The 25,695-nt window shown below is 35.1% G+C and overlaps 1 protein-coding gene across 2 annotated transcripts in view; it reads left to right on the plus strand.

The window, feature by feature from the left end:
* Positions 1-8,567: 8,567 nt before the first annotated feature.
* The window catches only part of LOC131683324 (basement membrane-specific heparan sulfate proteoglycan core protein), a 672,949-nt gene continuing 655,821 nt past the window's right edge, over positions 8,568-25,695 (plus strand). The window contains exons 1-2 of one of the 2 annotated variants that reach the window (XM_058965199.1): positions 8,568-8,672; positions 9,086-9,295. In XM_058965199.1, the coding sequence (XP_058821182.1) occupies positions 9,203-9,295 (93 nt within the window). In that variant the 5' untranslated portion in view covers positions 8,568-8,672; positions 9,086-9,202. Of the gene's footprint in view, positions 8,673-8,723; positions 9,296-25,695 lie in introns of those variants that run through there. The other variant, XM_058965200.1, reaches the window with a different exon arrangement.

Here is a 25,695-nt window from a genome sequence, read left to right on the forward strand (position 1 = left end):
GGAGGGCCGAGCCGGTGCTGGTGTCTATTGTCATGAGATGAGATTAAACCAATCTCATTCGCTTGGTAGATACTGTACCGTATTCCAAGCAGAAATCTTTGCGATTCTGTGTGGCGTACAATCCGCATTTCAACAGGGAATTTGCGGTAAAAGAATCTATTTTTGCTCTGACAGTCAGGCTGCCCTGAAAGCACTTAGTTCGGCAGATTCGAGATCGAAATTAGTAATCGCATGTCGAACTCAAATCGAAGAACTTAGCATTTCAAATGCTATCTACCTTCTATGGGTACCCGGTCATTCCGGTATTACTGGAAATGAATGGGCGGACGAATTGGCTAGAGCTGGCGCTGCGACTGATTTCGTTGGTCCAGAACCAGTTCTACCACTGTCAATAAGTTGGATAAAGCACAAGATTCGCTCTTGGGCTGCATTCGAACATGCCAACCATTGGCGTAGCTTGCAAACTTGCGTTCAAACAAAGGCTTTTCTGCCGGATGTGAATCCGAAAATGTCAAGAAATTTGTTGCATTTTTCCAAGCACAACTGCAGTATTCTGGTCAGGGCACTGACTGGACATTGCAAACTCAATTATCACATGGCTACTATTCAGCGCACTGAGTATTATTCATGTGATCTTTGTGAATCCGATTACGGAATATCATATCATTTGATATGCAATTGCCCTGTATTAATGCAATTGCACATCCGGATTTTTGGTTCTCCATACATAGATGAACCTATGTAAAGAGAGCTGAAATTTACGGATATGCTTTTGTTCCTAACCCAGTGTGGTAAAGAGCTATAGTTTTTTAGCCGTATTTGAATGACAATATCTCTTCGGGGGTGTTGTCGTTCTGTTATCTCAATATCCCCTCGGGGGTGTTGATATATCCGCTCACTGTTTGAGTAGAGGTTCTAAATCCCTCCGGGGGTTGGAAGTTCTATTCCTGCTGTTGTAGCACCTGCAGATCGTTCAGCATCACTCCGGGGGTGCAGAATGCTCTGTTTTAATTGTTCTGTGTCGTTGTTTTCCTTACCCCTAACCTTACCACTTCCCCAATCCTTCCCATCAGGTAAAATGATAAAAAGACGATTCTTGGCAAGGCACAAATCTCCGATCAACATGGGGAACGTGCCATTTGAGCCAGACGCTACTGATTCCTGATACTCTAAGGATTGCTGGACCTGAAAATTCTATTCTGTGCAAAAATCATTTTTCAGATGTCTGAACTTTAATTCCAAGACAAGTTCCTGATTTTTGGATTTCCTGTTGACTAATTAAGGCCCATCAATAAACTAAAAACACCAGATAATCTTAAAACGCCTTCAAGAAAAGAAGAACGAAAACGTGCTCTTTGCAATGAGATTTTCACAAACACTTCAGAATATTCGGAAACAATGGTTTTGGAATTCGCGAAATTCTTTTTATTCATTTACTTTATTTAACTAACTTTTTTAAATTTTATTCTATACACTCATTTTTCCAGAGTTTCAGTTTTTGTTCATTTTTTTGAATTTTAAATACTTGACTTATTTTAAATATATAATCATTTCAATTTAATTATTTTTTCTTTTAGCTTTTTGTTGATTCATTTTGTTCATTTGACCTCATCTTACTCGTATCATTCATTCAATTTATTTTATTCACTTTTTTCGTGTTATGCAATTTTATATTGTTTTTCGGATCACACATTTTTTTCATTTTAATAATCTGACTAATTTTGTTCAGTCATTCATTTTATTCATTTCATCTAGAACATTAATTAGACACAATTTAATTTATTCTATCAATTCTATTACTTTTTAACATCGCTGATTTTTTAAAATTTCAATCATATCATTGTTTAAAAGCAAAAAAATGAAAAAAAATTATAAAATATATAAGAAGAAAACACGTTTATTCATTTTATCACTTTGTTTATTTGTTTATTTGTTTATTTGTTGTACCGTCACCAACAGACCCCTTGGCCCCAATGGTGGTTACTTAAACTAATTACATTTCAGAATACGAATAATTTTAGTTTTTATCGAATTCCTTGTCAGGTTGAAGTCAAACGCCGTCGCCACACTGTTAAACACACGCTGGAGTCCGGTAACAGCGCCCTGGCGCCCATAGTTAGTTCTCCTGAATGGGACTCGCAGAAGAGAGTTATTGCGCAGAGCTCGAACGCGAGCTTGAAGATCGAGGCGTCCGAGGATTGTAGGGCAATCCACCCTGGCAGACAGTAAGTCCGAGACGAACAGGGCTCGAGAGCAGTCCCTCCGGATGCTTAGAGTATCGAGCTGTATTAACTGACAACGGTTTTCGTAGTTCGGCAGCTGAAATCTGTTTTGCCAAGGAAGATGTCGGAGTGCAAAGCGTATGAACCGGCGTTGGACGGCCTCGATTCTGTCGACACCGTTCTGGTAGTAAGGGTTCCAAACAGCAGAACAATATTCCAGTGTTGAGCGAACCAGCGCACAATAGAGAGATTTTAAACAGTATACGTCCTTAAAGTTTTTCGCTATTCGGAAGATGAACCCAAGCTGTCTTGAAGCCTTATCCACAATGGATGATGTATGTGGTTTGAACGTTAGTGCCGAATCCATGATGACTCCGAGATCCTTGACGTTAGAGTGTCTTGGAATACTCGAGTCGAAGAGATGGTAGTTAAACTGAATCGGATGGCGTTTCCGCGTGAACGTAACGATTGAGCATTTGCTCGGGTTTAAAACCATTCTGTTTAGATCACACCACGTACTAAAGCTGTCCAATTCCCTCTGAAGAAGCTCGGCATCGGTTTTATCCCGTATTTGTTGAAAAATTTTCATGTCGTCGGCAAAAGAAAGGCGGGGTCCTTGTAATTTGATGTTGACGTCATTAAAGTAGAGGAGGAATATCACTGGACCGAGATGGCTTCCTTGTGGGATGCCGGATGTAGCGAAGAATGGTGTAGATAGACAGTCCTTAATGCTGATTTGGAGCTGCCTTCCATCGAGGTAGGAACGAAACCAGCGCAGAAGTTGTCCATGAATACCGAGTTTGTCCAGCTTCGCTATTGCGATATCATGATTGATTTTGTCGAAGGCCGCAGATAGATCCATGTAAATAGCATCGGTTTGCAATCCGTCAGCGAATCCATCCATTGCATATGTTGTGAACGAGAGCAGGTTAGTCGTTGTCGATCGTTTAGGCATAAATCCGTGTTGATCGTCTGCAATGTAGTGTTTGCAGTGAAAGAAAAGAGGGTCTAAGACAACCAGCTCGAATAGTTTTGATACTGCACTTAAACACGAGATTCCTCGATAATTGTCAATGTTCGATTTGTTTCCTTTTTTGTGAACTGGAAACATGTGCGCTGCTTTCCAGCAGGAAGGGAATGTTCCAGTATTGAGTGATAGCACAAAGACTCGCCGAAGTGGTTCAAGAAGCCCGCTGATGCACTTTTTGACAAAAATCGAAGGAACGCCATCTGGACCCGGGGAACTAGATGCTTTCAGCTTGGAATTTGCTGCAAGAATGGCAGCATTATCGACACAAATTCGGTTGATGGTTCGTCCTAGAGAAGGAGTTAGATTTGAAGCGGCAGCGACTTGTTGTGGGGAAAGGTTCTCGTCGGAAAAAACGCTTGAAAATTTGTCGGAAAACAATTGGCAAATTTCCTTAGTGTCGGTGCCTAAAACTCCATTTAATGACATACAAGATGGTAACCCGGATTCTTTTCGCTGCTCGTTCACATATTTCCAAAACGACTTGGGCTTGGATTTCAGTTGACGTTCGACGTTTCGCTGATATCTAAAAAAGGCACGTCTGCTTTGCTGTTTGTATTCGTGGTTGAGTTGAAAGTAGTGGTTTCGTAATGCAAGTGTCTTATGCTTCGAGAACTTTTTAAATGCGGCTCGTTTGGCAGTTTTTAATCGTCTAAGCACTGTTGATTGCCAGGGAGGGTGTTGATTTGTGCTGACTGTTCGTTTTGGCACATGACGGTCGATTAGGTAGTTAAGAATATTAGAAAACGTCATCGCTGCTTCGTTCGCGTCATCATTGTTAAGATTTTCGTCCCAATTTATATCCAACAGCGTGCTAACGATGCTGTCGTAGTCAGCGTTTTTAAAATCGTAGACGATAGAGCTTGAGACGTCTTCAAAACTCACTCCTAGGTTACCAGCGAGTACAAGATGTAGTGGGGGATGATGGCGCACATGCTGGACTAAAGGTGTCGGAGCGGCGCAGCAGTACGGAGCGTAGTCCCGGGCACTTACAAAGCAGAGGTCCAATGTACGTCCGTTCTCGTTGATGATATTATTAATTTGCCGAAGAGTTGCGCTACTGTAGTTGTCCAAGATACAACTGGCATTGTTGATAAGCACAGATTTTTCGATATCCAATCGTAGAAATCCGTTACTTGCTGGGCACCAGGTCAAGCCAGGTAAATTAAAGTCGCCCAGTATAACAATATCATCAGATGGGGCAGCGATCGAGGTGATGAAAGAAACGGAGGAAAGATGTACATCGATCAGGCTGTAATCACGAATTCGGTCAGGTGGAAAATACACGACACACAGGAAGAGATTGCGATCGGCAAGTTTCACTGATATCCACACTTGCTCGGAGCTCTCCCACCGCTCATCGTTGATCACTCGGGCTTTTATACCATGGCGAACGGCGATTCTTCATGTTGTTTATTTTATTCATTCTATTCATTTTATTGATTTTATTAATCCTCTGCATGCCCTGTTATTTATGAACAACTACGTTTTCGAACAGTTATTACTTTGGGGTTAGACAAGATTTCCTCACCAAAAAGTAAAACTAATAATTGTGACTATCACCGTTTATTTGAGCGATAATAGTTACAAGAAATATCACTGAAGTTATTGCAATTGGTTATTGGTGAAAAATTATTTTTGTGTTCAAATATTGTTGAAAACTGATAAATTTTATCAATGTAGACTGCTTTCGGCTATCTTTTCTGCCCAATCGAACTATTGAAAACTTTGCAGGAGATATGTACTAAGGATCGATATGTAAAAATTGAGCAGCTTGTCATACTGCTAGACAAGCATCTATCTTGATCAAAACAGGTTCTGCGTGTTTCTTTACTCTAACACTTTTAAGAAAAACGGTTTTGGAACCATATATGATCTAGAAAAATATTTGGTATGAAATGGTTCATTTTATCCAATATTATTTATCTTGTTAATTAATTTTTTTGGGTTTATTCAAATTATTTATTATTTTATCAAATTGTTAATTTTCCCTAGTCCATATATTTTATTCAGTTTCTTCATTTTATTAATATGGTTAAGTTAGTTATTTTTATTATTGTATGACAGTTTGTTAGCTTGTAACAATTTAATTTACTCTCTTAATTTCATAACTTTTTTAATATTGTCTAATTTTCATTTGAGCTAATTTGATTTATTTTATTAATTTGATTTATATTAATCATTCTATGCATTTTATGAATAACTTTTTTTATTGTGTTGCTTCATAATTATTTTAAATTTTTACTTATTTTATTATTTTTCTTTAATTTATTCAGTTTATTCGAAGTGTTATTCGTGCAGGACTCGAAACTGTGCTTATCTCACATCTAGTTGCTTGTGTATGTATGTATGTATGTATGTAGTAGGAAGCCACTATCAGTTCAAGGCATTACCAGTGGATGCGGGTAGACTTACAGTAGACAGAATTTGTTTATCAGGTAACTTTCATATTATTACTGTTACCGAAGGGCCAAAATAGGGTTGGGCGAACACGTAAACAGAGGCGTTTACGCGCATTCCGCGGGAAATAGAGAATCTCCTTCCAGTAATAACATCCAGCCACATAATAAAGAATTTCGCAGTACCAGCTTAAACCCGCCTGATGGTTTGTTTGTTAGAAAGGCGCGTCTCACTCATTTCTGACCTTTAGGAGGAAACGGGAGGTTTCCCCCAAGTGATTCAGGTTGGCAATCCACTCCATCATCCAATCGTAAGGTACCCTGATGCTACCCATCCCGTCCCGTATATGATATTTAGTTGATTTCTTAAATAACATAATTGTATTGTCATGAATATAGGCTTGAAGTGTAGTAATTATGTACACATATTGAATAGATTGATTGAAATGAAAAATGAATGCAATAATTATATTGTACATATATTTGGGAAATCTGTAAACTAATTTAATCACCAATATCATGAATATAATGTATTTGGTAAGAATCTTAAATATTAGACCATAATTGAAATTTAGGAATGTTAAGCAGCTTATGACTGTTGATACCAATCCCTTCTCGATGAGTGTAGATGCAGAGCTCCTCTCTGTGGTTTTTCGGTTATTCAACTAAAAAAGCTATTAAAGCTTACTTCTATCCGTCGCTACGAAGAGACTTCCGCAATTTCATGTCGCGCCCTCCTCTTATTTCTATTTGTGATCTGTAATTCAAACCGATCAGACATTCATTTGTCGCATATTTTCTACGTCAACCCTTACATTCTGCACAGTACGACTCTATTTTACGTAACTGGTACGTTGCGCATCTAAGAACCAAAATTATTAATTGATAAAAAGTCATATGCTGCATTAAAAGGACAACGATGATGCTAATGATAGTACCAATAATAGTCTAAATAATATTAATAATGAGTTATGCAAATTTGATAATCTGAGATGACATGATGATATAATCATTTAAACGCTAAATTAATATTTTATTATATAGTACTAAAATTATGTGACAAAAGAAATAACCTAATTATATTATAATTGAAAATATGGCATGTTATCACTGCCATATAACAATATAATAGTGCAGTAAATAATTAAATAGTAGTATGATAATATCCTAATAATATGAATGTCTGACAAAACTCGTTCATGTTCAGTTTAACATGATAATATCTTAATATGATAATAATGCGATATAGTAATAATATGAAAATATACTAGAACGATAAGTGAATGTAATAGTATGTTAATAATGTAGTGATAAATTATTATATGCCAAAATAATGAATACATGATATGGCAACATATAATAAGATTTATGATATTATGGTACGATGATGAGATAATATGATGTAAATATATGATATGGTGAGATTATTATATAATGTTATGCTACTACAATATGCCTACATGGTGATGTGACACTACAATGCTATAGTGTATAATGATATGACAATACTCATACTACGTTCATACTTTCTTTAACGCTATCTTGATGTCGTTTTTGTTGTTCCCATTTATTAAATCTTTTTTCACCCCGCTATGTGAACGCAGTATAATACTGTACAAGGATATTATAGTATACTATGATAATATACCTGTTTGCTAAAATGAAATGGTAGTATGGTATGCTAATATAATATTACAATAATGTAGTCATGTGTTAATATGATAGTATAACAATCTGATTTATGGTGAAACGATAATATGCTAGCCTGATAATATGATAGTATGTTAATGCAGTAGTGTGATAATGTGCTAAAATGGATTCCTAGTATGCTCTAAAATAGTATAATATAAAAATGATCTGATAAAATTATATTACGAAAGGATATGATAATGTGCAATGGTCTTATTCTATGAAAATAAAAGAGAATGATTTGGTGTAATAATATAATAATATAATAATACCATATTATTATAATAAGATGATAATTAATTAATGCTGAGAAGATAATATAATATGGAGATATGATATGCTAACAGGTTGATCCGATTCTATGATACAAGGATTATGTGATCTCACATCTAGTTGCTTGCGTTCGACAAATATAAATAAGAAAATAGAAATAATATAACAGTGATATGTGTAAGAAATGTCTCATCTCACTGATAGATGGATTAAATCAGTTTTTAATTTGATTTGTTTTATGGATTTATTTGTGCAGGGCTTAAAACTTTGTTCACCCCACCTCTAGTTGGAGGCCCACTTCGCATGATATCTGCAAACTAATGTATTATCCTACAATGATATGTGTAAGAAATGTCTCATATCACTGCTAGGTGGATTAAGACGGTTTCTTATTTTTTAATCGGAAAGCAGAATTGGAATAAATATCTGCATCTATCCTCTTTCACGACTCTATTGGTCTACCAGTTCTCGAGAAAAAGTTCACATTGTAATTGTCAGACACACCCTGGCGGTATTGGTGGGAGGTGAGTTTAGAACAACCAGTTGGCTGTTTGCCGATGTCGAATTACCCGGTTACTGCGACTGCAGTGAGTGCATAATACCTTTATGCGCTCGTGCACACTGACAATGAGCACGCAAGGCATAATGGGACGCACGCGAGTTGCGAGGTGAGAATGAGTGTACGGTGTGCGCCTGAAAGATAAATAAAATTGCCGGGCGGCGAAGTGCTGATGTATGCTCACATGTTGCGGGACGCGCGTTTTTGGGGATCCGCGCGGTATTCGACACTCCTGTATTTTGGTGGCATCGTGCACTACTACTACGCGACTCGAGAAAAAAATAAAATAAGGCAAACAGCTGTAGCAACGGCGTGGCAAGTGTGAACCGTGGTAGTCAGCGTGTAGCAGCGACTATTCGCCCAAGTGTGTTAGAATGCAAGAATATGCTGAAGGAGTAACCATGAAATTGAAGATATTTCATTATAACAAAAATTTCATTCATTTGGTGTTGCGCCGTCGACTTGTGCGGACGCAATCTTTGTTTCTTCTCCGCCTGGAATCGGTGAGTGGTTTGGTCATGGCATTTGAATTCGTTGCTAAGCTGAGACAGTCTGGTGGAGTTCATCAGCCAGTCTTGGATGATCTCTGACTCAGACAGGTTCTGCCAGAGTGAAAAATTTTCTCTTCGCGATCAGTGTTGAGCCGCGCTGTCAGAGTTTATTTTAATATTAAAACGAGTGAAGAATTGGGTGTAAAATATAGCCGGTCTAAATATAAAATCGTGATTTTGTAACTTTGGGCATTCTGCTGATGAGTTTAGTTTCCTTTTTGCGTATTGTACACACGTTTAAGAGTTGGAGTACTAGAAAACTCGAACAATGTTTATTCTAGTGTCGGGCGATTGAAATGTTTTCTAAGAAAAAAAATCATTTGCAAGATTTCGTTTAATCCTGGTTTTCTGTGTTGAATTTCTAGCTACACGAGAATCGGAATAGTCATTGAGTATCGAAATAGTAGGTCAGTGTGCTTTTATAAAAGTTGCAGAGAAACCAACGTACCCATAGTGCTGCAAAGTGTTAGAAGTGCTAAAAAATGGGGTCCGAGACCCGAATTCTCGGTGGAAGCCTGCTGGTCGTAGCTCTACTATCAACGTTCGTCATTGGAATACATTCTACCAAGTCACAGGTAAGTGAAGAGCACTAACTAGTCTAATTGTAAGTTAGAGGTAAGAATAGTAAAGATGCCAAGTGCACCGCGTGGTTATCTTTCACCGTAGGCATGTTGTGTTCGGCTGTGTGGTGCTCGTTATGAGCACTGGGTGCATCGCGCGGTTGAAAAGTGTTTAGTCAAATAAAAATTGAATGTACTTTTACGATATCATCATCATATTTTACACACCAATACTATACCGCGAAACAAAAGGTGGAAAAAGATAAGGCATCATTTGATTAACTTTGTTTGCCGAATGCTTCCCTGTGATGTAATGAGCACCGTGAAGTGATAAGTTAAACAAGGTGTCGTTGAATGCTTTGAGCGGTGTCAAGCCCAAAAGTGTGTCGTTGGGCATATCGATTAAACCTGATATTTGAGCCGGAAGTTTTATGTGCTCATAAGGTTTTCTGATTGATATTATTACAACTATTTTGCACAATATTGTTCTACATATGACAAATAAAGTTAATATAGAGACGAATCTCATCTTTTAGAATAAAAGTTCTACCGAAATGAATACAGCTTCATGGCCTTCCTATAAACTGGCAGCCACAAGTGAAATATTTATATTTAAAAGATTGCACCAAATTGTTTATTTCTCTTGTGTATATAACCTCTAATATTAAACAAAATGAATGTCACGCCCAAAACATTTCTATGCTTGTCATTTATTAAAACTTGTCGATGCTTCTTGCACGACCTGAAGAGGCCTAAAAGAGAAGATGAGAAGGTAAATAAAATCAATATTTTTAACTTTTTGATTTTAAAAGGGCGAATAACCATCTGGTTAAAGCCATCAATAAACAATTACAGTTACAGTTTTTCATCATAGTTTATTTTAAATATTAAAACGTTGCTAATAATGTTGGGATGAACATGGAATGGTGTTTATTTTCCATGGTGAAGTAATAGACAACAACTAATATATCTGATCGAAAATTCGAAAGAGTTTCGGATGTTACGTTTTTTCTCTATGTTGTTAATTATGCGTAGTATGTTTTTCACTATGATATTAATTATGGGAAAACTGTTTAAAACCTGACAAATATTTTGTTCCCTAGAGTAATTACTGCAAGAAATATTCAATAACGTCCAAATGATTTGATTTGATGCCTTTGATTCGGATGATACATTTCATCTGTATGGTAGAGTTACCCGATCAGAATGAAATAATAAAATTATAACAGAACACAATTTCTGTAACATATTATGTTATAAATTGGGTCTCGTTACTAGTTAAAATAACAGAAATTTATAACAAGGAACAATGCGAAATATAGTTTTGAAATATTTCTGTTATGTGTTTCTGATCGGGTAGTATTTTCCACAGGCAATCAAACCAATTTGACTCAAGAATAATTTTTCAAGAGGATGCACTTCCAAATAATATTGGTCGAGAATCGTCATTTGTACAGCAAAACTATTTGAGCATCAGCTGCAGTAAATATGTTTAAAAAAACATTTAAAAAAACTAGAAATTTATGTAAGAAAAGAAATCTTTTTATAATATTATTTTTCGTATGCGAAAGCCTAAATTTCCATCCATATACCACGTGAACAATTTGGTGAATGGTGGGGGAACGAAAAAGTCCATTCTTGTCGATGGAGAGGGGGTGGGGGTTACAAGATTGTCCACGTGGATTCTTCATTATATTTTTGTTTTTATAAGAATATGAAACAAATCTGCATCGTCATTGCCGTAAGCGGTTTACTTTTTCTTTATATTTTTTTCCCAGTGTATGATTCAAAACATTTAAAGCGCACATGCATTTCTGTATATCGAAAGCAGCGTCATCATAAAATTTTGTTCCCAGAAGCACTCCCATCTTCTGTCATTATATCAAATTACACCATTTTCTGGATTTGAATCTTTGTTATTAACATTACTTGAACCAATTGAAGAGTTAATAGGTTAGTTTAATTTCTGTTACCATAATGAATGCAAAAAAGCGTCTTTTAGACAAATATATAAATTTATGTTTTTGTAAACTTAAACGAGACGCTCGTTATCAATCTGATATTCGAGTTAAAGACATCCGCTTTTATCGGTTCCATATTGATATTCTAAGCTGTTTTGCAATTCTCTATAAAATTATTTTCGCTTTTTCCCGCATGATACAATGTGCGCAGAATAGAACTGTGTGGTCAGATAATTTCAGTGGTCTATTTTTATCTGAATAAAATTTCATAGTTTTCCAGTTCTTTTATTTTAGAGTTTTCTTTTTGAACCGATTTGCAAGAACGTTGAAGAAAAACAGTTTTTCCACCATTTGGTTCTCTTAATCGCTGATGATTGAAGGCAGACAGACAGCTAATTGAATTTATCTTCATCAGAAAATAAATAAATACGCTCACGTTTTTTGCGAAGATGCTCTTTCCATGGCTATCTAAAAACACGGGAAAGATCTATTACGCATCTATATGTGTGTAACGTTTTATTGGGATTGTTAATAAGTAAGTCATTCAGCATATAAAGACTTTGTCCCTTACTGAATAATACTTGTGTTGGCAGATACCAACGAATTCTGATAGCTAGAAGTAACTTTCTTCAGCATCTCTACTGTCCAAAATGCACTTCGTGAATTTTATATATTTTTGTGTGGTGTTGCTGGTATTGTATTATAAAAAATAAGATGTGCCATTTTAGGATAAATGAAAAACTATGCATTTTGACTCGAATATTTTGAAATTATATAAAACTTTGCAAATAAGTTGGTTGCTGCGTTAGGATTTATATTCAGGTTTTTTCAATGTCTCACTTTTTAAAAAGGGGAGTAAAAGAATTTTTGATTTACAAAGATGATGATGTGCGTGTGTGTGTACGTTAGACTATCTAAAAAAATGCGAATTTTTGAAAACTCGATTGGCCCACCCTTAGGTCGATTTTTAGTCCTACCTGGAGCTTCTGTTCCAAATTTGAGCCAAATCCGATATGTATAGCTGCTGGAGATAATCTTTTTGCCTACAGTTTTGTCGAAGGCTGCGAATAAATTCAGCTTTAGTGGGAGAAGCTATTTTAAGGCAAAGCGATGTCTGAGTCAGTTTTACATGGGTCTAAACAGCATAGTGCGGAATCAGTCGTGGACTTACACGAACTTTTTTGTTTGCGAAATAATGGTCGAGTTTAGCTAAACAGTATATTCAGAGGAATTCTAGTACATAATATAAGTCATCTCTTGGCTAAAAAATTTTAGTTCTACATTTCATCACATAGAGGCTGTCACTTTAAAGAAGATAGATGGAATATGAACATATTCAGATAGATTATTGATAAATGTCTGATCAACTTTAGAGAAGACTTCTAGTTTCTATCTCACACCGTCGAAAAGTTAGTGTTTGCGCTCCCTATGTAGTTCATATAGACTATTCAGCTTAACCCAACCGTTATTTCACAAAATAACGAAATTCGTGAGACCTACGCGATTTGGCTCCATGCAAAACTGACTTAAACATCACTTCGTTAAAATTTAATAACTTCAACTAAAGGTGGATTTATTCGCAGTCTTCGACGAGGTTGTAGGCAAAAGAACATATTGTTTTGACTTGTAGTGATACACTGATGCATACAGTGCCACCTAGCGAGCGAGCTAGAGAGTTTGCCATACAAACTTCAAGTACGTTGGTCCGGTAGCTAAACTTGTCCAATTTTGCTCATGTTTTGAACAGACACTCCTGATTCTTAGTCCCAATCGACTCAGGGGTCCGTTAGGGGTTACATTTTTTTGTCACTCTAATTTACGTGCACTAGTATCATGCCATTATCTCAGCAGTGGTTAAATCGGTCTTAACCGGAGCCATTCATTTGTTTTGAATTATGGTTCTAAGTTTCTGAGATATGGCTGATTTTGACAAAATACGAGTTTTAGATATACAGCAGTGGTTTTCAACCGGGGGTGAATTCACCCCCAGGGGGAATTAGTCTGATGTAGGGGGTGAATTATGCGGGGTAAATTTTTACTTGTTATAACATTCCTGTAGGAAACCTTTACATATTAATTCAGTGAGTCAAGAATAAAATGCTGACTGAGAGAGTTCAGGAACAGAGCTTAAATTGAAATACTATGGCGTTCCTTCAATTGAAATTATTTTTTCTCTTCTGAGAGTATAGTTAGCAGTTTTCACCAAAGGGGTACGTGATAAGGATCAATATTCGGAAAGGGGTACAGGTATACATCGATTTAACATACATTTTCCGATTCAATCATGTACGTTAAATCGAATTTTATGTAAAATCGAAACACAAAAGAAATATTTATTTTCGAATAGAATTTTTTTTTTCATTCACCACCCGAAATATTTACGAGGATATTACTGATTGTATCCAACTAACAGTGACATAGAAACCACATATTCACAATTAAACAATTAGATTGTTCTTCTGAACATAAACAACATATTTATCTTAATGTTCCAAGTATTCGCCAATTCTAATAGATATTCATTTCATAAATTTCGTCGCAAAATTTTCTCAGAATTCAGGATAACTTATAAGAATAGTCAACAAATTTGGATTAACCATTGTGTGAAGAGCACAATGCCTAATTTTAGTAAGTAAGAAAATTTGTGTTTCTATTTTGTCTCATCTTTATCTTGGTAGACCAACCTGTCCGTCAGATAATCGCAGAATTCAAAAAGAGAACAATACTTGAGTTCACGAGCAAACGACTAGTCACGAAGTTTTGTAATCACAGGAGTTCTACTTGCAGAAAAAACAACCACATCGAGCCATTGTAGCGCTATAGTTCTCCTTAAGGAAAAGTTGGATTAAATCATTTTGTGCACAACATATACAATACCTCAGTTTAAAAGTCGAACTCATCAGAATGAATATGACATTTTAATTATAATACAAAAATATTTTTAAAAAAATTGTTTAATCCTTATGTACGACGAGGAGGTGGAATTCACTGGAATGTTGATGTCACTATTATCGATCTCCAAAATAGCCGCGTAGTATGTGATGTCTAAAGGCAAGAATTGATCCACTGGTTTCCTGCTCCCACGTTGCAACAGGCGACAAAGACTGAAATCTTTTCATTTTTTTTGGATCTATCTCTTTTTTACATATTTTATTAGCTTATTATTTATTGGATCTATATCCTAGATTTCTATTTAAACGTGAACATTTATTATGGTACTCCTGGGAGCCAAGTATCCAGAGTCCTCGATCATCTTAAATCGTACGCAAATGCCAGTACAGTTTATTCGAATCCCAATCTCTACTAACGACCATTCTCTACCCGTTGCAGTTGTTAAGAGTAATATATCCAGATATACAGAATACGCAGTAATATATGAATAATATAATCACAATCAGTGTCGGACTAACATTGACTAACCGTGAGCTTACCAGGAGTGGTACATTGAAGGAAGACTTGTATCTTCCATCATTATCGTCTATTGCATTTTTTGCAAGAGGAATCGATCCATAATGAAGTTTTTTTTGAAAAATGTCCACATGCACTGAGAAATTTACCTGTTCAAAACAGCCTGAGAAAAGATATTATCTTTAGCAAGAATCGAGCTTACGTTCATTCAAGCTCTAGTTGGGTGCGTTAACATCGAGGAACTGTGATGACTTCATTACAAATTTCCAACAGTTTCGTAATAACTGCTACAGCCCCAATGCCTATTAGTGGAACTCACCGTCCACCAATATCTCGTCACCGCCCTATACCTTCCATCAACCATATCTTTCCAGTTATCTATTTTTAACTTACACATAAAAACCCATAAAACTATTATCAGGAAATAACTCGAACCACAAATTCGTGTATTCATTTTGCTGTGCGGTATCAAAATAAGAATGTTTTTGTATCTCAGAATCTTAAACATAATCTAGCGAAAAAACGAAAATAAATTGTTTCTTTAAGCATTGGAGGTCGATCATAGAATAAAATTGATATTGATTCTTAACATTTCGTTTTAGTAACATCGGCATTAAAATTTTTTTGCATGTATGTTAAATCGAGGTAAAAATTACGTTAAATCGAAATATGTTAAAACGAGGGTATGTTAAATCGTGAGTATGTTAAATCGAGGTATATCTGTACATGGAACCAGTGAGAACTGACATATAAGTAAAGTTTTCAATGTGTGTAAGGAATAAAACTGTCATTTTGAAATGCCACCAGCGAGTAGCAACTTGCCACTAGCCGGCGCTACGATCCATTAGCAAACGCTATATAGGTCTTGCTTGCAAACTTGGATACAATAGGGATTCACGCGTTGGAACCTGTATGCGATGGTGATTTTCAACGTATTTTCATTTAAATGTTTACACAGGTTTTTCGGGAAAGTTTGCTCTCTGTGTTGGATCGAAAAATGCTGAAAACCACTGATAAAGAGCTTTCAAACTGAACAAATATGACAGGCTACATGTGTATCATTAGAAATCTTATGAACCTTTCAAACAAACCATAGATTCTCAAAATCTGTTTACGAATGTCGAAGATATTTATCATTTAATATTTTTATTCTTCATTTATTATTTCCTTATAACTAAAAATGAGACAGTTACATATTTAGTACTACTTTTCTAGTATTTTAGTAGCAAAAAAGACCGATTTGAAACATCGTGGAAGAAAAATGGATCAAGGAATTCGATTGCATGAATATTTTGTGAATTTACTTAACGATGATTGAGATAATCGTCAAAAAGTAACACACCTAGAAAAAATCGTGTAAATTAACGTCTCCTTACCCTGGCACATACGAGCATTAAACATGACTTTTAAGTTTGATTTTCATTTTACATGACGTTGAATTTCGTAAATCACGTAATTTTACTCCACATATAGCGTTTGTTCTGAATGACAGTAAGTGTAATTCTATTTCGTTGCGCATGTAATGTATATGTTTCATGTAAAATCAAACAGAGAACGGTTATATTTCGTCATTTCGTGAATTACGATTTGCTAAATTCTGCCATGCTTGCAATTACGTCCAAAATCATATTTTTTGGTGTGAATGTAAAAGTTCTCTTCAAATATATTCTGGAAAAACTGTCCTCAGGAATCAGAAATCAGTAGTGACTGGCTTAAATGGCACATTCCCTATGTTGATCGGAGATTCGTGGCTTGCCGTGATTTGTCTTTTCATCATTTTGCTGATGGGAAGGATTGGAGAAGTGATAAGGTTAGGGATATGGGAAATGACGCAGGGAACATAGACCATACGGAAGTATTCTTCAAGGGAATAAAGGACACTTCTTGATGAGCAAATATATCAACACCTTCGAAGGGTTATTCAGATAACTGAACAACAACAACCCCGAAGAGATATTGTCATTCAAATATGGCTTAGACTAATAGGTATACTGTCGCAGTTACCTTTTGGAGGCTATAGTTCAGTTGTTAACCGTTTTTTCGCCAGAAATTCCAAAGATCGGTCAACGACACTACAAAATACTATTGTTTTTTTCTGTAATCGACTTGATTCTCAGAACTTCCCGGCAAACTCTATAGCTATTCACATTCAGGGTTAGGAATAATAGCATATAAGATTCGTGTTTGGAATACGGTGCAGTATCTACCAAGCGAATTGGTCTAGTCTCATTTCACAACAATTGGCACCAGTACCGACTCGGCTTTCCAACAAAGAACCGTCGCTCCATCCGGTCAGACAGCCATTCCTCACAAGTTGGAACAAGTTGGAATGTGAGAATTGAAATTATTAAAAGGAAAGCTGACCAATTTAGTTTTGAGTCAAGAATCACCCCAACATACTTAACTTGATCTGCGACTATAATTTCAGAGTCAAAGAACTGCAGCGGACGAGCTCCGGTTGTAATCCTTCGTTGCGTAAAAAACACCATTGATACATGAAGACACTATTATTCAACAACAAGTAAGGCTTGCAGAATCAAATCAAAAAGTGTATTATTGCAAATGTCGGTGATCATTATATGATAATCACCATGTAATTCACCTAGCAGTGATGGAAAAGGTTTCCCATATATTATACTTATGCATATTATACTCACACATTTTGCACATCATTTTGCACAATAGCAACCGTATTGTATCCAAAACATCTAGTGAAATTTTGACTTATTTCGCATAATTTAGGTTCTTATCGATGGTTTTGGGAAGCGTCCTTAATTTTATTTCTTATATCGTTCCTCATTATGATTGGCCACTTCCTTCCAGTGCTTTTATGTCAATAAAGTGGGACACTGTTGGTTGGAAAATAATAAACTTAACCACCTATGCGAGAACAATTCTATTTTTGGATTCGTTTGTGGTGCGAAAAAAATGTGCAAAATTTCAGATCAATTTCATCCTAAATTGTGTTTGAAATTTGTGTTGAAATTGGAATAGGAAAACCTACTTTCATGCATTTTTATTTCTAGAATCTATAGTTTCCGCTAAAGTATATAACAGTGGTTTTCAACTTTTTTCGTTCCTTGTATCCCTTTCCGAATATTGATCCTTATCACGTACCCCTTTGGTGAAAACTGTTAATTATACTGTCAGAAGAGAATAAAATATTTTTCAATAAAATGAACGCCAAAGTATTTCAATTTGAGCACTGTTCCTGAACTCTCGCAGTCCCCGCATAATTCACCCCCTATATCAGTCTAATTCCCCCTGGGGGTGAATTCAATCCCGGATGAAAACCACTGGTATACAATAAACCATAAGCAAGCATAGTATAAAAATAGTTCAACAACTTTGCCAAAGGAAAACTGGTGCTTGAATATTCCTGAAACATTATGTAGCTATTCAAATTTTGATTGTTCGAATTAAATACTATTCTTTTGACCATCGCTTCCGATATACCTAAAAATCTGATTTCAATTTGGAATAATTGTTTATTTAAAAACAATAGGTCATTTTATAGGTGGAAGTAGAGTATCAAACTGGAATATTTTCCACGTTGCTCATCTTGTTGAGCTTTGACAGAAAAACAAACTATTCTCGTCCTTCCATTCGAAGCATTAAACTTTGAACAGCATATCCTTATGCTCTGGCGAGACATCACGCTTCCATTCGAAATTACTAAGCAAAGTCTGCTCAGTAGGATGATCAAAGTCTGGTAAGTTGGAAAATTGGAATTTCGCCTTCTTTTTCGACCAACATCACAGACGATTCTGAGTGAACAGGACATTACATGGCTAGTGTTACGATCCTACTTACACACAGAATCCTTCTTGACTGGGATTCCAACATACGATGACAGTCTTATGTAGCCAGTGCCATACCCTCTGAACCAGACCAGGGATCCTCTTAATACATGTTACAAATCTATTGCAACTTTATATGGGATATTATATTCCCATAATTATTTTATTTCTATGTTCACCTTCTTTTCTTTGCTCTATTGTGCTTTTATTATCAACATTTTTACATTTCTTACAAAAGAAATGTATAGGATTCGCTCAAACTTTGAAAACTTTTTCCGAGGCCCGGAGGGCCGAGTCTCATATACCAATCGACTTAGCTCGACGAATTGAGACAATGTCTGTATGTGTGTGTGTGTATGTGTGTATGTATGTATGTACAAAATGTCATGTAATTATCTCAGCAATGGCTGAACCGATCTTAATGAAACTAGTTTCAAATGAAAGGCCTAACGTTACCATTTGACACTATTATTTTTGATTTTCGATATGTTGTTTACTTTCTGAGATATGGGCGATTTTGTCAAAACACAGCAGGTTTTTTGCAAATAACTTTTAAAAAATACAATATTGTCCCACAAACCGCTCATAAATAGAAATCTTGTAAAAATACCTTTCTAACAAGCTATAGATTGTCTAAATCCGTGCACGAGCGGCGGAGACATTAAACATTTTGTATTTTTAGTCCTCGCTTACCAATTTCCACTAATTAAAAATGAGATTGTTTCATACAGAGTATTGCTTTACTGGTGTTTTAGGGGCAAAACTAAACCGATTTTGAATATCGGGGTATGAAAACACATGTACGTGATTCAAGGAATTCGATGTTGAGAACATTTTGTGAATTACCTTTATAATAAATGAACTATTTCTCAAAAATCAATATATAAGATCACTTCAAAGTATTTTGTCTTTGTGTGTTGATAAAGAAACAGTGATTTTTAGTATTTATTCCTTGGATTAGGCATTGCGTTCAATCATGAGGTAAATGTTGGATGGTATATCAATACACAGATCAACAAGTAATTCACCTAGTAGTGAGATAAAAGATTTCTCTTATAATTATACTTGTGGCGTCACCGAAAGCAACTGTATGTTTGAAGCCCAAAAATCTAGCGAAAATTTAGCTCTTTTGCAAGATTTAGGTTATACTGGTTGTGGCGCAAAAATTACTACTTACATTATTTATGACAAGAATGTATGAAATCAATATATCATAATAATATACATATAAAAATAATGTCACTGCATTAACCATCATTTGCCATTCCTCACACGCCCCCCCTCCCTCTCTCTTTCTCTCTTTTTCTCTCTCTCTGTCTCTCTCTTCTATCGCATCTATCTAGCTATTTCTGTATCCATTTCTAAGTTGTGTGATAAGATCTTCTGCCAATCTGAAATATTTATTAATTGTCATTGCGAAGGTTTGAGAAAACAAAACTATTTTTTGTCTGCTGCTACATCAACTCAACTTTAATTCAATTGTATTCAAAGCCTGTATCTACGCTATAATTAAGGAAATTCGTGGCTATATCAGAAAAATATTTGGCTTAATTGGGTAATATGGATGTTTAACGATGAAAATTTTCAAAAGAGACATTCCACGTGCGATATTTAAACTATTCGTATCTCTATTGAATTTTGAATGAAATAAATGCTCAAAGACTGAAAGCTGAAGCCAGCAGGATTGAACTTGTCATCCACGTTTCGAAGACAAATTGCATGAGAGGAAGAGGTTCTAGAGACGACAATGTGAACCTCCCACCCGAGTTCGGATTGACGGTGACGAAATCGAGATGGTCGACGAGTTCATGTATTTGAGCTCACTGGTAACCAACGACAATGATAACAGCAGAGAAATTCAGAGACGGATCTTAGCGGGAAATCAGGACTTTGGACTCCAGAGGACGCTCCGGTCGAACGAAATTCGCCGCCGCACGATCTTCAAGAAGCTGATTAGGTCGGTGGTCCTCTACGGCCACGAGACCTGGACTATGCTCGTGGAGGACCAACGCGCCCTTGGAGTTTTCGAACGAAAGGTGTTGCGTACCATCTATGGTGGCGTGCAGATGGAAGACGGAACGTTGCGCAGGCGAATGAACCATGAGTTGTATCAGCTGCACATTCGTTGTATTGGTACGAACATTCACGAAAAATAACGGATCAAAGACCAAAAATATCCACAAATTAGATCCAGGAAAAGAAGTCTCCCAAAGTACCCACTCTCGATGGGGGATGCAACTACAATGTGTCTTCTAACTTATCGTCGTCCATATCTGGATATACTGAGTAGTTTGAACCATTTCTTTTTCGCAGTATTGGTCTGTATAGGACCTAATTATCCATATTTCCTGCACGAGAATTCCGAACGAAACAATATGAATATGGATGAAGGATGAATGGAAATAGACCGCATTGCAATCAACTGAATGCACGGCTTTTATGCTATCGACATAGCCTAGACATTTCACACTATTTACTTCAATGTAAATAAAAACTTTGAAATATCTACCTGTCTCATTCACGAATCGCATTCTCCCTGTCGTTCTCTGTTTAAAGGGCTTGAAAGCACATGTGACCTTGTCTCATTTTACTATATTCAATTGCGCGTTAAAATACTGGACCAGTAAATTCTATTCTGTACATAAATCTTTTTTTCGGGAATATGTAACCAAAAAGTAAACTTCGAATTTGTCAAGTAAAGAAGCATGAAAACAAAAAGAATAAAACCAAAAAAGAAAATCCATTGCATATTTATTAGCCTTTTCACAGAAGATGGGATTTTCAAAAACATTTAAAAACTTTCTGATGCAATGGTTCTCAAATTCGTACAATCCGGTTTATTCATTTTCTTTATTCAAAAATGTTTTTGGCTTCAAATATACGACCATTTAATTTTAATTAATTATTTCATTTCACATCTTTTTATTCGTTTTGTTCATCTGCGTTCATTTCACTTATTTTATTCGTTTCATTCTTTGGATTCACTCTGATCAGTTAATTCTTTTTGTCCATTTTACTCATATCATTCATTGTTTTCATTGTATGCATTTTATTCATTTTTTCCAGTTTATTCATTTTGTTCAGTTTCTTCATTTTAGTAATCTGACTACTTTTCCAGTTTTAGTCATTTCATCCAAATAATTTATTTGGTTAATTTTTTTCTGTATATTAATTTATAACCATTTACCATTGTTCAATTTTTCATTTTAATCAATGCATTTAATTCTGCTCATTTTCTTCTTTTTATTCATTTTATCACTTCAGCTCATTTTGTTTATTTGATTCGTTTGTTTTATTTATGCATTTCATTTATTTTTTACTTTATTCATTTTGTTCATCCATTCTTTTTATTCATTTGATCCATTTCATTAATTTGATTCATTGTATTCACTGGATGAATTAAATCAATTTGATTCATTTAATTCATTTGATTCATTTAATTAATTTGATTAATTTGATTCATGTGATTCATGTGATTCATGTGATTCATACGATTCATTTGATTCATTTGATTCATTTGATACATTTGATCCATTTGATCCATTTGATTCATTTGATTCATTTGATTCATTTGATTCATTTGATTCATTTGATTCATTTGATCCATTTGATTCATTTGATTCATTTGATTCATTTGATTCATTTGATTCATTTGATTCATTTGATTCATTTGATTCATTTGATTCATTTGATTCATTTGATTCATTTGATTCATTTGATTCATTTGATTCATTTGATTCATTTGATTCATTTGATTCATTTGATTCATTTGATTCATTTGATTCATTTGATTCATTTGATTCATTTGATTCATTTGATTCATTAGATTCATTAGATTCATTAGATTCATTAGATTCATTTGATTCATTTGATTCATTTGATTCATTTGATTCATTTGATTCATTTGATTCATTTGATTCATTTGATTCATTTGATTCATTTGATTCATTTGATTCATTTGATTCATTTTATTCATTTCTTTAATTTTATGCATTTCATGTTCAGTCATTCGTTTTATTTCATTCAATTTGTTAGTATGAGTCAATTTATTTTATTAATCTTATAACTATTTCTAAATATAATCTTAATTTTTATGTAATAACCTAATCTAATTTGATTCGTGTATATTATAATTTTGATTTCCATTAATTTTTCTACTCATTTTATGAATTTAAAAACCTATTGTTTCATTTTTTGCTTTACTTTTTTATTTCGGTCGTTTTGTTGATTTCTATAATTTATTCAGTTTATCTACAATTTATTTAGTTTTCATCCCACCTCTAGTTGGGTGCCTATTTCTCGTGAGTTCTGCAAAGTAATCCAATAGTGAAATGTGTAAGAAATGTCTCATCTCACTGCTAGGTGGATTAAATCGTTTTTTTTTATAAATTATGAAGTAGGGAGTAACAAACGTGCACAAGGTGTCTTTATTCGATTTATTATCAGATCTTATTTAATTTTTCTGATGGTAATTGCCGAACTATTTGCATTCTTTTATGGTTTGCGGATCTAATTAATAGAATAAAGATTTCGTTTTGCCGTAACCGAGGCAAGCACATTTGGAGTGCGCATTTACCCAGTTTCCGAAGATGTGGTTCTTAATTCAAAGCCCGTTTCATGCAGCAACCGGTAACCAGTTCTACAATGACTGATAGATTGTATTGAGCTTGATTCAGGTGACTGAAATTTTGAAAATATCAGTGCATAATGTGATGGACATAAGCTAGATGATAGATTTAGTATAGTTTTATTATTCCACCGCTACATCTGAATGCTTCACAGTCAGTTTAACCCAAAGATTTTGCTTCGGAAACCAGTTTTCAATTAAAACACGTGCGAAGCAACGCTGCTCCACGGCACACGGCAAAACTCCATCACTGTTGCTGGACCAACCCCACAGACGTCAGACTTCCCCGTCCGGCTAACGAAAGATTAAAGGTAAACGACAAAATTGCCATCTTTTGAGTAGTTCTTTGGCTCTTACCAGTTTCTTCGTGTCTCGGGTATTCGCCTTTTAGTAGGGAATAACTTAGCAATGATGACTTCTGGATGTATACAAACAGAGCGAGGCACAGAGGAGTAACTAGAACAAATTCCTGACCAATAACCAAAATATTTTTTCTTCAATTTTCTATTTCGTTATATTTTTTTTACATACCTAAACGCCTGCTGAATAACGTGGCAAAATTAGGAGTATTGCAAAAATTGTTGAAGATTTTTTGCTTCGATGCAAAGTGGTGATATTTTAAGGGTTTTTTTAGTCATTTTAATTATATATCCAGCAATATCGCTTTCTAGTGATGATAACTGTATTAAGTAAGACAATATAATTACAATCGTAGTAGAACACAGCCATTTGTACAAATTTATGCTAAAACAAACTGAAAATAGTAGTGTTGTTGTGCATTGCATCAACTTTAAAAAATTCGTTTTTGGAACATTATATTCCAAATTTGAATGATAAAAAAGTTACATTATATGGCGAGATCCGGCAATGTTGCTGAAAAACATTCGAACTCTTCCGATCTTGTCCGATACACAGATTTCAAGCGATTTGAAAATATTGAATATTTTAGTAATTTGAGGTACACTGAAATGCTGTAGGGCCAAGTACTATGTTTTTCAAAATGTATCTCCATGAAAATATGCACAGGCGTCCCTTTTCTTCCCTTTTTTCCACTGATCAACTGTTTTTGCAACTGGAAAACCAAATGTATTCACAAAGATCACCTCGAAATAACTAGTATTCGAAAGGATATAGAAAATTGACCTCTGCACTGGTAGGTGGATAGATGCCAAATTGTTCCAAAAATCAATTTTTGTCTATTTTTTGTTCATATTAAGGCATACAAGCAATAGCAGCAACACATAATATTGGCCAGGGATTGACCCCAGTTACTCCTCTGTGCGAGGATTGTAGCTTGAAAGTGTTGCGCATGCAATTTATACATGTTTCTTTAGATCTTGCTTTCGGGAGGAATGCAGTGGAGGAATCACTCGAGAGATTAATAAATCAAGGTCATACAACGGCAGGAGGTAGAGGGATTAATACTCGAACATAATGGTGATATTTAACCATTGGAAAAATACAAACAGCGATGGTGAACTAAAAAATTCTCGAAAGGATCAAGTTTTTTGGCAATATTTGAAGTCCATGTTTCATTTCCATTTATACCTTGACCATAAAAGAGTATTCACCCATAAATTTCGATAAGTTTAAACAAGAGTGGTATATTTAGCCAATTCATTCACCTAAAATTATAACTTAAGATTTATGCCTTTAACCCTTTCATATCCATCTTTTTTCTAGGGCTATTTTAATTTTAAATTGGTGAGGTAAAACAAAAAAAAACCTTGTTTTGATAAAAATAAGGACTCCCAAGCAATGCTAGAAGCTGCTAGATGATCATTACAATTAAAATCAATTACAATTCAAGACAACGAAGATATTTCGACATTTTATTTTTTATCGTTTATTAACACTGTCTGAGGCCACACTGCATCAGCGGAAATTTAAATCAAACTTATTAAATCGATAATACAAATCATATTTACTGCTCGATTGAAAAATAATAGTACTATCTATTTATCAACTGTTTCAGTTGTTTTGATCAAAACATGCATAGTTAAATCAAGCGATATAGCTATTAGTAATACTTTGCTGTTTATCAACAAAATGGAAATAAGACTTTAATATTGTACAACTGAAACAACTTGGAAAGTCCTACAAAATATAGCGCAACCGCATGTTTGATTCCCTATAAAATCCGTGTGAATCCGCTTTTTACCCCAGATAAAAAATATGCCAAAATAAAAGAATGTTTTGTTATTATTTTGGCGTAACAAATTCATCTTTTCCCTTCGGAATTCGCGCAGTGCCTTTAGTGCACACCGTTATGAAATTCAGGCGAAATCGTCTTAGATCTTCAGGCGGTCGTCTAAATGTAGACAGTAGCGTGACTGCCGGAGGGTTAAATAGAGTAATATGATTTTTTTTTGTTAAATCCATCAGAAGCTAAGGAAGAATATGTTAATAACGTTTTATTACATGGAAGAAGTATTTTTGTTTGTCGATTACATCCGATCTACGAATTAAATGTTTACAATGGATAATAGAGAATGAGATAATTACTTATTAGTTTATCATGGCGTTTTTCTAATAATAGACCAATAACCTGAGAGACGATGTATCACTCGGGACAAGTCAGTTGCTTTTGACGTTCACATATGTCGTTTGAACTGTTTG

Source organism: Topomyia yanbarensis, chromosome 2 (assembly GCF_030247195.1).
Source record: "Topomyia yanbarensis strain Yona2022 chromosome 2, ASM3024719v1, whole genome shotgun sequence".
NCBI lineage: Eukaryota > Metazoa > Arthropoda > Insecta > Diptera > Culicidae > Topomyia > Topomyia yanbarensis.